The following is a 16,476-nucleotide window of genomic DNA, read 5'->3' as shown; positions in this document are numbered from 1 at the left end:
AAGCTGAGAAACTGGGACAGGGAAATTCCTGGAAGCCTGCAGGCCAGCCAACTTAGCATGAGCAGCAGTGAACAAGAGACCCGGTCACAAATAAGGTGGGACGTGAAAATCAGAAATCTAAGGGTTTTTTTCTGGCTTCTCTTTGTACCATGGATAGATTTTTCAGTTTTTTCAAACAATTTAATTCTATTCAACAGATAATAAGTTTTTCTTTTTCAGGCACTGTAGTGAAAGAAAAATAAGTAAAATAACCATTCTTGACCATGAATTGAATGTCTGCCTGGGTTATGTAATGCATGCAAGGCCAAACTGAGTAGCCCAATAGTACCTTTCCTCAAATTAATAATGATGATAACAATAATATTAATAGTGGAACTATTATTAGGCAAAGAATTATTATTATTAAGTACAGAATGCTTCTCTACTATACCTAAGGCCCTGGGTTCAAACCCTTGAACCTCTAACTATCAAAGAAATAAAATGATATCTGATATCTTTTTGTTTTGTTTTGTTTTTTCGACACAGGGTTTCTCTGTGTAGCTTTGGATCCTGTCCTGGAACTAGCTCTTGTAGACCAGGCTGGCCTCAAACTCACAGAGATCTGCCTGCTTCTGCCTCCTGAGTGCTGGGGTCAAAGTCGTATGCCACCACTACCTGATTGAAGCAATATCTTAAAATAATATAAAGGACTGTACTGTTCAATCCAGTTAAGAGATGCAAATTGTATATAAATTGAAGTGACAGGGGAGTGGATCTAAAAAGGCAGAAAAGTGGGGAGGGGCTGGAAGTTAGAGGGAGAGAATTTCATCATCAGAATAAGTTATGTGAGAAAAGATATATTTTTAATGGAAGAAAAATGGGAAAATGATTTTTAAAAAGGATTTCCTCAGAAAAGGGGGTCAAAAATACCTAATGTTTAATGCAATCTTGAGGGTTATTTTACACATCCGGACTGAACAAAATGATAGTTCTCCTAAACCTTAGACTATTTCAGAGTCACAGTGTGTGTATGACTGAGAAAGTTTGTACACTGCATCACCAGTTAGCTATGGACATTTAACAAAACACTCCAAAATCATGTGTCGTAAGATAAGCACCTCATCCGCTCTCCTCAGATGATGTATGTTATCTAGGAAATTCTGTTACTCTCAGCCAAGCACAGTTGACCTCAGCTGAGATGACTCACAGAGTTATAACTGTCCACAAGTCAACTGGAAGTGAACTGGTCTAGGGTGGTCTCAGCTGGAAAACTTGGCCTTTGTGGTCTCTAAGCTCTCGTTAGTCTGTCCTGGGAAGAGAGATGCAGAAGAAAATCCACCTTTCTAGTAATCAGGATTGACGTTAGTGAGAGGTTGAATGGATGTGGTCATGAAGGGAGCAGAGTGAAGGTAAAACAGAATTCCTTTCTTACAGATAAGACTGTAACTTGCAAGTCCATACAAGGCGCATAAGGCATAGGGATGTTCTGGATTTCTCATAGGCTCTTTCTCTTCCCTTTACGTTAAACTCAGATATTCAAATAACTCATATTTTTCCAGATCCCACAAAAAAATCAAAAGATTGTCAATTGCCACATGACAACAGAACCTGAATATTGTCAGAACAAACATAAAACCATCAAGTACAGATGTAGGATGAAGAGCTAACACTTTGATCTTCCATTCTAATGGGTCAAAGCTTTTCTATTGCCTCCCAGAATGAAATTTTTGCAAATATTGAGGCTTTAGTTCATCTGGCAATTTTATAGTGATTCCATCCTTTTGTAGATTGTGACATTAAGTTTTATAGCATATATAAATAAAACAAGATGAAGTTGCAAACATTATTTTCAACTTTATTTGAAACAAATAATGTTGTGACTGTTATGAAGACATTTCCATAGAAACCACACAACTTTTATTGAAGTAGAAATTGAAAGACAAAATTCTAGTATCTAATTATTTTATCCTGAAATAATTAAAAGCAAAAGCTATGAATGTCAAATTGCTACAGACATGTTGGCATTACACAGTGTACAAAATGGAATCACTAAACATTTATACTGTTTTATTATAAATAATTGAAAACAATATCTCATTTCTCAAACCCAGATAGAAAAACAGTAAATACCATGCTTTTTTCTCATTATATCACTGTATTTTTGTTGTATAGATTGAGAAACAGTACACCTAATCCGAGGCTGGTTTGAAAACATCTGTGGGAAGAACAACAACAATAACACAACCACAACCATGAGAAGATTCCTTTTTCTTCATCTAAATGAAAGCAAGGATTTTAGGTGGAGAGGCTTAGGAGAGTTCTGAGGGAGTCACCAATGTCAGAAAACCTGTAAGTCCTGAATATATCACTTGTAAGGCAAAACGATATTGTGTACAAACATATAAATATAAGAGAGATTTGATGGTAAACATTGAAAAAAACCTTTCTTAAAACCAGGAGTAGCTTCATTCTCCCAGGCGCAGGAAAGCCAGTGAGGCAGAGTGAGTGCAACGGTCAAGCTTGATATTTTAAAATTTGTTTTCCACAGAAAATCTTTCTTCTCCAAGGAAGCAGAACTGATGTACAATGTTGTTTTCTCATTTCATAGTAAATCATGCGCATTGCATTTTTTTCTGATGTAACCTTGACCATTTATAGATGAAGAGCATTGCTTGATAGAACCGGGCAGTAACATCAAGTTCTCGCAAATGCTTGTGTCCAAATCTCCACTAGATTATGCCATGGGGACATCTGAACAAAGGCACTTACAGCAGCTGATATCAGAAGTTTCCTAACACATGATTGCAATTTTTTATATCTCTCACATATAAGGAATTAGGCTAATTTTCTCTGCTAATATTATTTTGCAAGAGAGAAAATGCTTGAGGAAATAGAGGCTGAAGGAGAAAACATAATATGAAGAGTTATAGATTTGATCAGGTAATAGAGTAAACGTCTTTGAGCATTCATGTTTGTGATCGTCAGCTGGACAACACTGTATATTCCAGATTAAACAGGGGTTGAGTTTAGCATGGGCGGGGCTAGCAGGCTATGTACAATGACATTTAAAATGCTTCCATTCTATTTAGACTTCAAAGTTTAATTTTATAAAGAACCAGAGCAGTATACCTTTTGTAAATAAACTGCAGCTAATTGACAAAAATTAAATTAGCACACAATATCTGGATGAAGAAATGAAGACCTACAAACATTTTAACAATAATGATGCCACAGATATGCAAATATATGTCAGAAAATCTGTACAATGGGCTGTTCCAACTCAGATACTCCACACACTGCTCCCCTATACACTGTTAATGAGACCACTAGCTGCATGCGTGTTGTTTTAAGAACAGGCTCTAGACATATTTGTATCTCTGTAAATCAATTTCCAATGTGAATGAATACTTTAACATGAGAGTAATTTTTACCGGCTGTATCCCTTCTTGATTATATTTTGACTCCTCTGAAAATGGCATCCCCCAAAACTCAAGAGTTCTTGAGCATCTTTCTACCTTGTACTGTAAACTTCCGTGTGCTGTATTGTATCATGACTTTCAAAGATGGAATTTACCCTTGAACAGAGGAAAACCGAAACCAGGTAGTGAATATAACACTAGAAATGGACTTCCAAAGCCAACTAACTTTTAACCAGTTCAGAGGACAAGGCTGTTCTTACGTCACATTTGTGCTGTGACGTCAGTGTTACGTGTTAGCGAGATGTCCTGTAATGATACCATGTCACCATGGCAATCTGTCTTCAACAGATTCTGGAAGGCCTGTTCCCATTTTTTTTTTAAAATGTATATTCTTTGCTATTTATTCTTCATTTGGTTTTATATGAAACAAGCCGCATTTATCATCAGCGTGCTATAGGTTCAAAATAAAATCCAGGAGCACTTTGAAGTGTGGCAAACCGAGCAGCTTCCTCCCGTTCCAAAGCATGACAGTGAGTGGTTTTCTCTGGATACAGTTCACTAGAACACAGTGACCCACGTGGACACTTTTGAAACCAGAAGGCTCCATAGCCAAGAACCTTGGCGCCATCACATAACCTCTTGCTGATGGAAGGGAGACAATGCTGTTCGTGTCTGAAGCCTCCAAAAGGCTTCTCATCCGAGAGCACCCCCAGATTTCTTTGCAGATTTCCCATACGGGCACAGCGCTTTCAAAAATCCAAGGGCCGGATCATCATGGTTGTAGAACGTAAGGAGTAACTGGGCCCTTTGAAGTAGTGCCACTTTATGCCGTTCAGTTTTCCATGGTTCTGTCCCGCAGTGTAGAACATTCCATTCAGATTGGAGGGGCCACAGGCATCAAACCACCAACCTGGAAAATGAACCAATGGGAGGGAAAGTGAGAAAAAAGAGAAGCAGGTCAGGCTTAGCATTCGAGAGTAACTGTCATGATTGATGAGAGATTGCTTGGTCTGATTATTTGCAAACAGGAAGCCTTGAAACAGTACCCTCCCAGCACACGTGTCCCAAATGACACTTGGAATATGTGTAAGTAATGAGAATGACGGAAACTCATGCGAACCAACTTTCAGGGTGACCGCGTTGGGACTCACTTCCCACCGTAATTAGGTGGAGCTTCTACGCTTGGATCTTAAAATAAAGCAAGGCCTAGATATAAATTCAGAATTGCACCTTACTTCTGTAACTATTCTGAGAACAGAACAGTTATCCGCATATTAGTGACATCAGAAGCTTAGACAACTGTCACTTAAAAAATAAGGAAAATATTTTCCATTAATTTCATGATTTAGTCAGGATTTGATCCTAAAATTAATTGCATATTCTAGGGCCTATGAAGCTCAAATTGTATCTAGCATGTCTATAATTTATAGCTACGGGGACCTTTCCCCAATAGTGGCCACATGGCTCATTTTTAGCAATATTTCATCTATGATTGTTCAAATTGTTTTCAAATGTAGCAGAAGGAAAACAAGCTGAAAATGACGTGGTGGCCCAGTGTTAGAAAAATTGAACATGCTAGTTCTTTTTCTTGATGAACTAAAGCTTTAGACTTTTCCTTTAAATCATAGTTCTTTTCTCCTGAAGTAACACAATTGAGGCCTTTGGGGAGAGATTTATGCCAGAGACATTCTAGAATATTTTTATTTGGATACACTTGACCTCTATTTGATTGCAGAGCTGTACCTAAGGGACTAATTGCTAACGAAAAAGAAAGTTGTCCAGCTGCTGTCTGACAGTAACATGAGCATTGTCTTGCAGAGACGTTAGAAAAAGTTAGATGAAGTAACATTAGTTCCCCCTGCTTTCAACTTTGGAAGGTGAGTGCAGCTGGGGTCTGTTTATAAAGTCACACCAGGGGCATAACAAGCTGCATTCATCATCAATCCACCTGAGGAGCGGTAAGGTCTGTCTGATGGATTCTGAGAGGTCCGGAATCCATGATGGAGGGACCCAGCATGAACGTTAATGCGGTCAGAATATGGGGGACAATAAAGCTCTTGTTTGGCCCAAAAGGCGGAATTGTATGATTGTCTCTTTCCTTTCTTATAATGAATTCCCCAACATTTGGTCAGTATTTCTAGTAAAAGCTCTTGATTTATAATGTAGAAGATATTCTAGTTTTAAGGAGTTGATCTTCCCAGAAAATTTTCTTTCAGGGACGAAGCTAAACTCTAATATGAATTCCACTTCACTGCTTCTGGGCTTTAACTTTCCTCCTTCCTGTGCAATTCCTGGGACTCTTCTGTCACCTCACTCAACCATGCCATCTTGCCATTGTCCCTCCTTGTCTCTGGAGGAAGCAAAGTGAAGAGCCACAGAATCAAGCCTTGAATTGCATTCTGGGACTGATGCTAAAATGTAAACTTCATCTGGCTTATACAAAGAAACAACAGTTGTGGGGAAAAGTATGGAAATAGACCACAGCCTGGCTGCTAAGGGAGATGCTAGAGACTGGAGTTATAGGGTTGGCTGAGCTCAGGAAAGAGATAGGACACAGGTGTCCTGTGTTAAAAATGAGGTAAATCTGTCCTGTGTTCTTTATCTAATTAGTTGAAACAAGTGGCCATGGTGGAGATGGCATTTTGAAGACAATCCAAGAAAACTATCCCTGCGGAGACACTGTCCACAAGAGAAATAGTAACCCAAACCTCAGAAGATTACAGTATGAAAAACCCAGGCTTTTGGTCATTGTACTAAGGGCAAATACTTAGTATGTCACCCAGTTGAGCTTCCTAAGCAAATGGCAGGGAGAGGTTACAGGCTTCTCAACCACTGGCTATAACAGACTAGTTCTCTTAATGGAGTTATATAGTTCACTAAAAAGATGTTTTAATGGATGCCTTGCACAAAATATTTGGTCTTATTGTGTTCATGCTCCCCATATTCAGATATTGTTATGCAATAGTCAACATACCAGCCATCTTCCTTTCCCTCACAGAAACTACATGCAAACTGAGAAGCAAGAACAGAATGTAAAAAGGTCATTATCGGTCCTAATCAGGAACACTATAAAGAAAATGAAATACTAAGAAGGGGAAAACAACCTTTCCTAGTTTTGGAAGAAACCGATATTTTATGAAGTCTGAAGAAAAAGAAGCGGGCAACCAGATGAAAATGAATGGGGACACCTACAGCTGCTGCAGATGCCAACAAGGAGATGGAGGTGCCCAGTGCAAGTGTTTAGAGATGGACAGAATTTAACTGTGCCTGGCACACAGGAAGCAAAGAGATTTTTTGGAAATGAAGGTTGGGAATGGTCCATTTAAATTTATCCAGCCTGCTTGTCTATCACCAAGTGAAGGAGCACGATATTCTCTATCAATGGGAACTTGTGTTTAACCGAAGGAAAGAGCTCTGCCAGCTTCAATGTTTAGTCAGTCAAATGTGGCGAGCTTGTATTCTGTATTGTCTGCCAAAGCCATCTTGACCATTCGAAGGAGCCTGGTGAGCAGGAAAATCGGGTCTAGAATCAATGTCACACGCACTAATCCACGGACAAACACAGAGGATAGGTGGTCAACCCAAGCAACATTTCGACTTCAGGCCATTTGTATTGATACAACGTGTCCTAAGTTAGGAGATAGCTATTAAAACTTTGTGGAATGGGAATGGTTTGCATATAAAGAAGCTAGAGACTCTAAGTGGTTAAGAAGCTTCAAAAAATTATTCATTTACCACTTACCCTGGGTTGAGGAACATGACTTCCTGGCCGGAAAGTCATTCTACAGAGTGTGTGTCTGAGAAGACAGGAGTGGTCTGCCAGCAGCTGGGACTGCTGAGTGCCAGTGGGGAGGAGTTCGGGGAAACAAGTAGAGGTAAGCACACAGAGTGAGTTTCTATGGGTGGGAAACTTTCTGTGAATCGTGGGGAACCAAGAGAGCGGCGAGCTGATAGAGAGAAAACCTTGATTGACACGGACCTCATCAGTTAACAACGGCGGGATCCTAAGCAGCAGCAATAGTATTTCATATTTACTGCTAGCTAACGTGTGCCACTGACTGTGTGAAGATACTTAGTCTTTTGTTTTGTTCTCCAAACAGCCTTACAGAGTATGACAAAATCCATACCAAAGACATCAATGTTCAAAGAGTTTAAAGAACTCTTCTAAGGTGGCATTCATAATGCATGGACTATATTGCAGCACTGAAGATGATCCACTGAGTCTGGCAGCCTGCACATTTCTATCTAGGTGCTTAGTACCACTTAGACACACAGTGGTGGGGTTAGAGTGGAGAAAAGAGCCAGATGCTCCACTGTGCCCTATGGTGCAGGAATGAAGAGAAAGTTATAGGTGCCAAGGTTTTGTCTTATTTTTTTCAAGTAAGTCTATGAGAAAAATATGAACTGGCATTCGAATGAGTACAGTTCACTGTGATATTGATTGTTTATTGATAGTCTTCATGCAATACGGGATATAAATTTGAAGTATTGTTAGCTTTAAGGATCAGTGGGCCACAGGTAGAAGGATCAATTAGAGAGCAATTGATTGTTGGGAACTGTGAACCCCCAGATCCTGAATTTCTTGTAAACAACTTGTTTCCCTCTGCTCTGAGACAGGTTGCAGCTGCTCTGAGCACGAGACACTCAGGAGCTCCTGATGTCAGGAGAGTGGTTTCTGGTGGGTTTGGCTGGGGCGTGGCTATCAGTTAAGGATCCCTATATAAGCCGTCCCTGGACACAATAAAGGGAGCATTCTTGGAGCATTCCTGTTTCAAGGATGACCCGTGTCTCTGTCTGTGAGTCTTTGTGTGTTTCAATCACCAGCCTCTTGCCCGGCTCAAGAACTGTATGGTAGTGCAAAGGGCTCAGGCGGGTGCTACAATTGATGACCACTAAGAAGACAAGTTAACATGACAGAAAGCAGAACGTAAATATTTCTCATGAAAATTACTGCTTCTATATAAAATATTCTGAACTTCTATGTAGAGGAAGCTGATGCTTCTGTTGAGCAAGATTTTGATAGGTGCATTAAAATAACCTGAGCAACAGCGGCATTTCTTTTCGTCAAACATTTCTAGTAGTTTCCTTTTCCCTTTTTATCTCTTTTGCAAACATTTTCTCAGCATAGCCAGACTTTTACTTGTATATATCCCAATAGTGTAAAGCGCAGTAAATGAAAGGTAGACAAACCACTAGCAGCTACAGGTTAGCTTGCTGAAATTAGCAGCTGGTGTGTAATGCACTGTTTGCTAGTATGAAGTTCTGCAGGAAGGCCTGCTGGGACAGAGCAGCGTTTGCATCCATAAGACGTGAGACGCCTGCACTGTAACAATTAGGACTGGTAAGAAATCATTAATTCTGTTCTTTGTCCTGTGCATTTCTTGGAGTAACAATTAGGAAATGCATTATAAAGTGTACTGGGAGAATGAGGAGATGGCTCAGCCAGTAAAGTGCCCAATAGAAACCAAAAGGACGTGATTTCAGACGCCCTGAACCCACATAGAAAGCAGTACTTAATCGCAACACCAGTGGAGTGGAGACAGCCAGATCCCTGAAGCTCACTGGCAAGCTAGCCTATCTAGCCTAATCATGGCTTTCAGGTTCAGTGGGAGACTCTCTCAAAAGGGGAGGGGGGACGTGATCAGCAAAAGACATCGACATCGACCTCTGGCCTACACCCCCATTCCCACTCATCCTCCCTCCAACACACACTTGTACATCCATGTCTACATGCACTAGCAGGTACGAGCAGCACACACAGTAACATACGCTGAGCGGCACACCGGGAAAGACATTTCAGGCTCAACAGACCCCAGTGAGGCAAGCAGAGGGCAGAAGAAAGCAGCTTCCATTTGTCATTGCGGGAACTGATAGAGTGTCTCAAATGTTTGAAGGCTGGCAGCTCCTCATGTAGGCTTTGCCAAGTATTTTTCATTATAACCTGTAACCTCATGTATATTTTAATAAGAAATCTGAGACGCATGTTTCTAATTCATTTACACTTAACTCATTAAAAGTTAGTTTTGCAATAACTATCTCAGGCTTCCCAGGACTTTTAAAATTATTTGAGCCTTTTATCTTTGAAGCAGAAAACTCACATTTTATCACTAATAAATGAAACTCTGCCCAGAACATAGGAATTGGATTTTAAACTTTCTACTCAGGAAGTTCATATTTATTTGAAAGTCAGGAAACCTAACTCTCACAGTCCTCTGATCCTAAACAAAACGTCTCTCAGCACATCCTTTTTAAGGTAAAACATACAGCGAAGTGGAAAGATATATCTGTGGATTTCTTCCACTCACGTTACTGTGCATAATCTAATCATCTGTATGCAGGAGCGTCTTCGCAGGAAGCACGACTTTCCTCTTCATCAGTGAGGATGGGGTGAGACTGGGATTCAAGCACTCGGTACCATTGCTAGTACCAAGATCATAACATAGAAGTCACTGGCTGCCTTCAGGTGTCAATCTCTTCACCTCTGCACAGCCAGCGTCAAGGGACAGTTGTGTGACTCTTGTGTATGTGAGGCAACAAGCTTTTTCTCTTCCTTCTCTTGTCTCTTACTCTATCCCCTCAGGCCAAGTGTGTGTGTGTGTGTGTGTGTGTGTGTGTGTGTTGTTTCTTTCTTTCTCTCTTTGTTTCAAAGATGAAACGGTGTTTGCTCTGGCCAGCAATAGTGAATTTATTTAAATCTTGTATGTGTACTCTTATTGTCTTTCCCCTTCTATGGACTTCAGTTCACCTTTAAGCATGTTGAGTGAGGAAATGCTTGTGGAAATAGCCTTCCAACATTTAACTACAACCCCTTCATTCCCTTTGAATGCCTTTACTCCCAACAGAGGCAGTGGAAGCAACAGGGTGATGACCTTGGGGTTAAGTACATGTGCACAGCTCAGACTTTTGACACTAGTTCTGTGAACACAGGCAAACGGCAAATGATCTAACTTTTCTGTATCTCATATCTGGTGAAAGGAATGAGTTGGGTCCATATTTTCCCCAATTGAAAGGCTTTGGTAAGCCACGAATGAGTTACGAAATACAGATCATTTAAGCTAATGCAAGAAGTCTGTGAAACAATCAAAGCTGGGTAAGTGTTGGCTACATTGTGGAGTGCAATGCATATCAAGCTATATTTGGTAGTTTCTCACACGTAGTCAGCTACTAAACTGTGGCTGAAACATTTTGCCATCGGTATAATTATGATATGTGCAAAAGGCTAACAGATTATAATTCTAATTATTTCCTCCAAACTTATGAATAATTCTCTTTGTTAATTTTGAAACAACAATATTGTGTACTGTAAAAATAGAAATATGATTCTAAGCATTGAGTTTGGGAAGACCAACTTATTTGGAAGTCAGAAACCTAAAAATAAAACTTTAACAGTTCTGGAGGTCATTCTTCCTGGATTTTGTGATTCTTAGAGGTGGTACCAATTCTTGATTACTTATCTTTTTATTCCTGCTTGTCTATGCAAACACTTCTATGTAATCACATGCTCTACATATAACTTTATGCAATAGGATCAAGCACACTATTATTTTATGCCTATTCACGGATCATTTGAGGCTCATCTGTGAATTTGCGTGTCCTCTCACAGTTTCAGATAACATAGTCATTGAAACCGATGCTCCCTGAGCTCATGTCATGTGCCACACCCTAATAGGATCTGGAGATACTGTGGGAAGTAGCACGCAGTTAGAATGAGGGGAACATGCCTTCTGTGGTCTGGTCAGGTACAGTTCATACTATTTAAAAAGTGAGTTGAAATAAGAGGAATTCAAGGTAGATTTTGTTCACTTGGCCCCGGATTATCCACGTGGATCTTCTAGTAACATTTAAACATACAATGTGAAGATGGCCTCTCATCTTGTAGAGCTTTGCCGGGCCCTTCCTGAATTACCAAAAAATGCCAGCTTGACTACATTTTCCCAAGGGTTCTGTCCCTTCCACGTCATGCAGCACTTGAAGAAGCAGCTAGTGTTTTTTGTTTGTCTTCGTCAGGAATAGAACAAAAGCTGAAGTATCTATCAGCCCTGCTGCTAGCATCTAGTAAGTCCTAGAACAGACTAAAAAATTTATGTGTATGGCTTTATCCACTCTTTTAGGCTGGAACAGAAAAATATCCCTTGTTAGCTTTAGAAAGCCATGCCTGTCAGCTGACATGGTTTATGCGTGGGAAAAGAGGACAGAGTTTCTACCGCAATGGATTCTTTCTGATGAAGGTTAGGTCACAGTTTTACAGAATTTTTATAATATACTAAATATGGAAATCATATTGGAGTAAAACTTAAAAAAGGAAAGGGAAGTAAAATAAAACCATGCTGCTTGGTTTCTGTTGTTAGCAACTTCTAATAATTGTATTTTATTATGAACTTTCAGACAAAACTGTTTATATAATTATTTGATACTTAGATTGTAGAACTAAAGCTTAGTAATTGAGCCTTACACTGACTTTTAGAACTGTTTATTTGGAAGATTCTTGATTTAGTACCAGGGACTATACTCCAGGTGAAGACAAATTTACTTTAAAAATGACAGTCTAATAGTAGGAGTTCTTTATCTTCATAGTTTTTGACTCAGAATAATTTTTTTGCACAACTACTTTACGCACAATAAATACAGACAAACAAAAGCATACATAGAGTGGCGTTGCATTGGCTCTGTCTTAATGTTAAGAAGTAGTTATAACTGACCAGTTTTAATGAAACTGATGGATTGCTCTCTTTGTGTTTAAGAGTGCACGGAGAAGTTCCTCCTCTTCATCAGTGCCTTCCATTTACTCCAGACAGAGCTTCACAGTTCTGTCCTTTATACAGGGAGGAGTCGATAGCAAAACTGAGCACAGATAAAATCACACGACAAAAATATATATAAATCCCTGTGGATAAATCATTCTATTTACTTCTTACTTGAGAAGTCATTTCTATAGAAAACTCTGTGTCTAATATTGAAATATATGCACTGTTACAATAAAAATTTGTAATAAAACATAAAATCATTCAGTATTTAAGCGGGGTGGAAGAATTACTGGTTTCCTGGTAACATGGGAATAAGTTTGCATACTTGTGAGATGCTATAAAATGTTGTGCTGTCTGCTTCTGCACATGCCAATGTACGGTATTGTCTCAGCCCATGGTGTGCTCCCATGTTGAGCGGACAATGTTGGGCATACAAATTTTCACCTATGTGTTGCATTTGTTTTTCCTTATTAACACTACAATGACAACATGGAAGGATAGAAACACAGAACCAAAAGAAAGGCTGATACTGTTTTTACCATACCCACACTCCAGGAAGGATCATAACTAAATTCTTTAAAATAAAAGCCTTTTCTTCATTTCTTGCAAGTGTCTTTGATGGGGAAAACACTGCCCTTCCAGCATGTCACTCCAGTGACTGAATCCTGGATGCTCAGTCTCGAAGTTTCTTCCTTGCTCCTTACAATTCTGCCATATTTTGTGTTTTGTAAATAAAGCTGTTATGTGCAAGCTTACCTCATTTCTTGTAGATAATTTTTCTGATAACCTCTCTTTATTTATTTTTTACTGAGATGAACTCTAATTTGCTCAATTCATTTTTCTAGTAGCAGTTCACTTAACCCATATTTAAAAAATATATGATAAGTTGGTTGGAAGAACTAAGGATATTGGGAAAGAAGGAAAATGCTCACAATGCTCAATTTTGCATCTCTCTACAATACTGTCAGCTTTCAGTTAAGTACATCTTCTGGTTTCCAGCATTTAACAGATGAAGGTGACAAGGACACCACAGTCTTTGACTCAAACCCTTCCATGTTCTTAAATAAAATGCTTCAGGACAGCTGGCGAGCATTGAATCTTACTTCAGCCTTGCAACTCTTGAGCAGAGGACAAACCCCACGAATTCTTACTTTCAAACTGTGAAGACTCTTGTTGCTTAAAAGATTCAAAATCAAGCAGGAGTGAGCTCAAGCACGATATACAACACAAAGGAAAGGAAAACTCATCAGACAACCGAGCGGTCTGATTTCTCAGGGATATGTGATGAGGAACAGACACAGCGGTGAGCAGCAGCTCCGTAGCACATACGTTCCAGGCCATGCTCCAGTGACTTGGACGGCTGTTGACATTCATGCCTATGATTTCCAGCTCTCAGCTCCCTAAATTCCATGGCTTAACTTTTCAGTGTGAATGGCTTTACAAGATCTGGCTTCTCTCAAAAGGATATTTGATAGGGTATTGGTGTTTATGACAAAAACACATTTACTTAGACTCTTCTAGCCCAAGCAATGAGTGGAGATTTTTCTCTTCCCAACGCACGTGTTGAATAGTGAGTGAGAAGCAAATCCAAGATAAATCATGGATGAAAGTTTCCGACAGAGTTATGTCATGTGAGGCAGAAGTAACAGCATAACCCTGAGTAGTGGTAGCTTCTCAACAACCAAGAAGTGAATTCCCTTCTTCGCACCTTGTTGGAGTAATCCTGACAGGAATATGAACACAGAGGGTGCTCTTCTAAGAACACAGTTGAAGGAACTCACTGTTAACCATACAGTTCAAGGACTGTATTTATTTACTGCAAAAATATATCTTTCAAAATGCAAACAGAGAATATTTCAACACTGAAACATTGGCTGGAACATTCAAGTCTTTGTATGAAGCTGCCGATAATGTTGGTTATGGAAACAAGGGGCTGATGCGAGACACAGTCTGTGGCTATGACTTTAAAATAGTTCTGAGATATGTAGCTGATAATAATGAATAAATAATCACTAAAAATCATTCTGGCAGCTGAGAACTGGAAATCACAGGCATAAATGTGAGTATCTTAGGTATAGATCTCGGTGTTACATTATAGATAACCTTAATATGCTTAATGAGGTCGAATTATGATGTCAAGTGACACATTCAGAACTGAAGTATGATGTGAATGTGGATAGAAGCAGATCCATGTCATGTTGTCCTTGGTACTAGACTGACCCTAAGTTGAAATGATGTCACTGTAGGTGAAATATTTTTTTTTTTAGATAAGGTTTCTTTGTAGCTGTGGAGCCTGTCCTAGAACTAGCTCTTGTAGACCAGGCTGGCCTCGAACTCACAGAGATGCACTGACTCTACCTCCTGATTGCTGGGATTAAAGGCCTGAGCCACCACCACCCAGCCAAGGTGACGTGGGTTTTAAGGCTATTATTTGATAATGATAGCAAGGCAAAAGGGCCTTCTCAAGGAAAACTTACTCTAAAACTTTTCATGGTTTTCTGTGTTCTGATAAGGTGTGACAGAAATGCCAACTTAAAATTCATTTTACTGGGTTTAAAACTTGAGAGCAGAGCATTTCATGGATTTAAAAAAATGTGCATTTATCCACCACACCCTGTATTTTCCACTAGGTTCCCTGTGCATCACAGTAGAGGAAAAACAATGTCTCTGCTAACACGGAAAAGATTTTCTAGAGTAACACAAAAAGGATGTCAAAATGGTTGATGGTAGAAATGCCTACTCTTATATTAAAAAAGAGAATTACAATTCTGAGAAAAAAGAGCCATTTCTATAAAGCCTTCACCATCTAGTATAGAGCTAACCTCTTTTCTGAGAAAACCCGCACTACTCATGATCTATAGCCCTGGGTTTTAGGTTAGTATTTCCTACACTTCTGCCAATCACTGTAATAACTTCTGGAGGATGTTTGTATGTTTACAGCATTTTAAAAGTTCATGGTTTTCTTTAAATCAATAATTATGTAAATACAAAGGCATTTTAACCTGTGAAGTTCATAGAATCCCTTTAGAGAAGAAATCAGTTCAACTTGCAATAATGGAAGAGAAACAGAAAATATAAGAAAAAAGAACATATCTGGATCTAGGAGGAGCCACTTTGCCTACCAGAGCCTCTGCGAATAAGAAAAAACCTCTGCTCTTTTTTGGGTAAAAAAGTGATTATTAAGTGTGATAAAAGTTGCAGTTATTTTAGAAGCAAATTAGAGTTTCTCTTTGAAACACTCAAAATGCTTAAAAAGACTTGGAATGGTACAAAAAAAAAAAACCATTGACTTTCTTATATAGTGATACAGTGCTGTTTGATGGTGTTTGCCTAGCAGCTAAAATCTTTTTCAAAACCCTGGTAAAGCTGGTCTGAATGTATAACTTTGTTTTAAGCACATCTCTCCATTTTTTTTACTGATTCTATGTGAAAATTTATCACCAAGATTGACTGCGATAATTATAAAGTATTTGGAAAGAAGGAATATTCTATATACCACTAAGAGCAACCTAGATTAGTTTAAAGGCAGAGTACCTGGTCCTTCAAGCAATCAGAATTCACTCAGAATGATGCTTAGGCCATTGCCATCACAGATAAAGGGGGAGACAAGCTTTTAGGTATCCCAGCAATGGCTTGCAGGATAACAGATAAATCCCTGTGCAGAGCTCAGTGATCTCTAGGGACTTGCTCTTCAGTTTCCTGACCAGTAGTTCAAACCCCTTTCTCAGTCATAAGAAACCCCACACTTCAAACCAACAAAAGGCAGCTCAGAGCAAGGCCGCTGGGACTTACCTCCCGTGAGCATGAGGGCGCATTTGCACATACAGTTGTCATTGTCGGCATCCTTCGTGCTGAAATCAGCGCCGTGGAGGATCAGGCTGCTCTGTTTGCCTGCTGTCCCCGTGTGACCCTTTAAATATAACCTGCAGTTAAACAGAGCGAAAGATCAGCCGCTTTGCCGAACAACGTAACCTAGATGGCAATGTGTTAGCTGTTTAACCTCTCCTTCCTCCTTTCTTTGAGCTCAGCCCTTCCAACAAATTACTTTCTGAACCAAAAGTCAAAAGATAAAAGAAGACAAGAGATAGAGAGAGTTAGAGAGGGAGAGAAGAGGGAGAGAGGGATGGAGATTATGGTGTGTGTTTGGGGAGGGGGGACACAGGCTCTAAATTATGAGTTGGTAAATCTCTCTGTGACCCGAGCTTGGGGTTTATTTTGCTATGCATACAAAAACCCATGTGTTTCTCTGATAATGCGGGACCTACAAAAAGAAATAAAATTTATTCTTACAGTTGTTTCAAATCGAAATCCCCCTTAGAACATCAATGCAGCAC

The 16,476-nt window shown here is 39.5% G+C and overlaps 1 protein-coding gene and 1 long non-coding RNA gene across 3 annotated transcripts in view; one reads left to right on the top strand and one right to left on the bottom strand.

The window, feature by feature from the left end:
- Positions 1-16,476, top strand: part of LOC142843557 (uncharacterized) — a 106,714-nt gene that overhangs the window by 67,630 nt on the left and 22,608 nt on the right. The gene's annotated exons all lie outside the window — the stretch shown is intronic.
- Angpt1 (angiopoietin 1) overlaps positions 1,809-16,476 on the bottom strand; it is a 220,642-nt gene continuing 205,974 nt past the window's right edge. For both annotated transcript variants that reach the window (XM_075961063.1, XM_075961064.1), the window contains exons 8-9: positions 15,935-16,065; positions 1,809-4,308 (exon numbers count right to left, since the gene is read on the bottom strand). In XM_075961063.1, coding sequence (XP_075817178.1) covers positions 4,148-4,308; positions 15,935-16,065 — 292 coding nt within the window. In that variant the 3' untranslated portion in view covers positions 1,809-4,147. The remainder of the gene's footprint in view (positions 4,309-15,934; positions 16,066-16,476) is intronic.

The sequence above is a fragment of the Microtus pennsylvanicus genome, chromosome 2 (assembly GCF_037038515.1).
Source record: "Microtus pennsylvanicus isolate mMicPen1 chromosome 2, mMicPen1.hap1, whole genome shotgun sequence".
Taxonomy (NCBI): domain Eukaryota; kingdom Metazoa; phylum Chordata; class Mammalia; order Rodentia; family Cricetidae; genus Microtus; species Microtus pennsylvanicus.
Note: the sequence above shows the minus strand (reverse complement) of the source record. Positions and strands in the feature narration are given on the sequence as shown.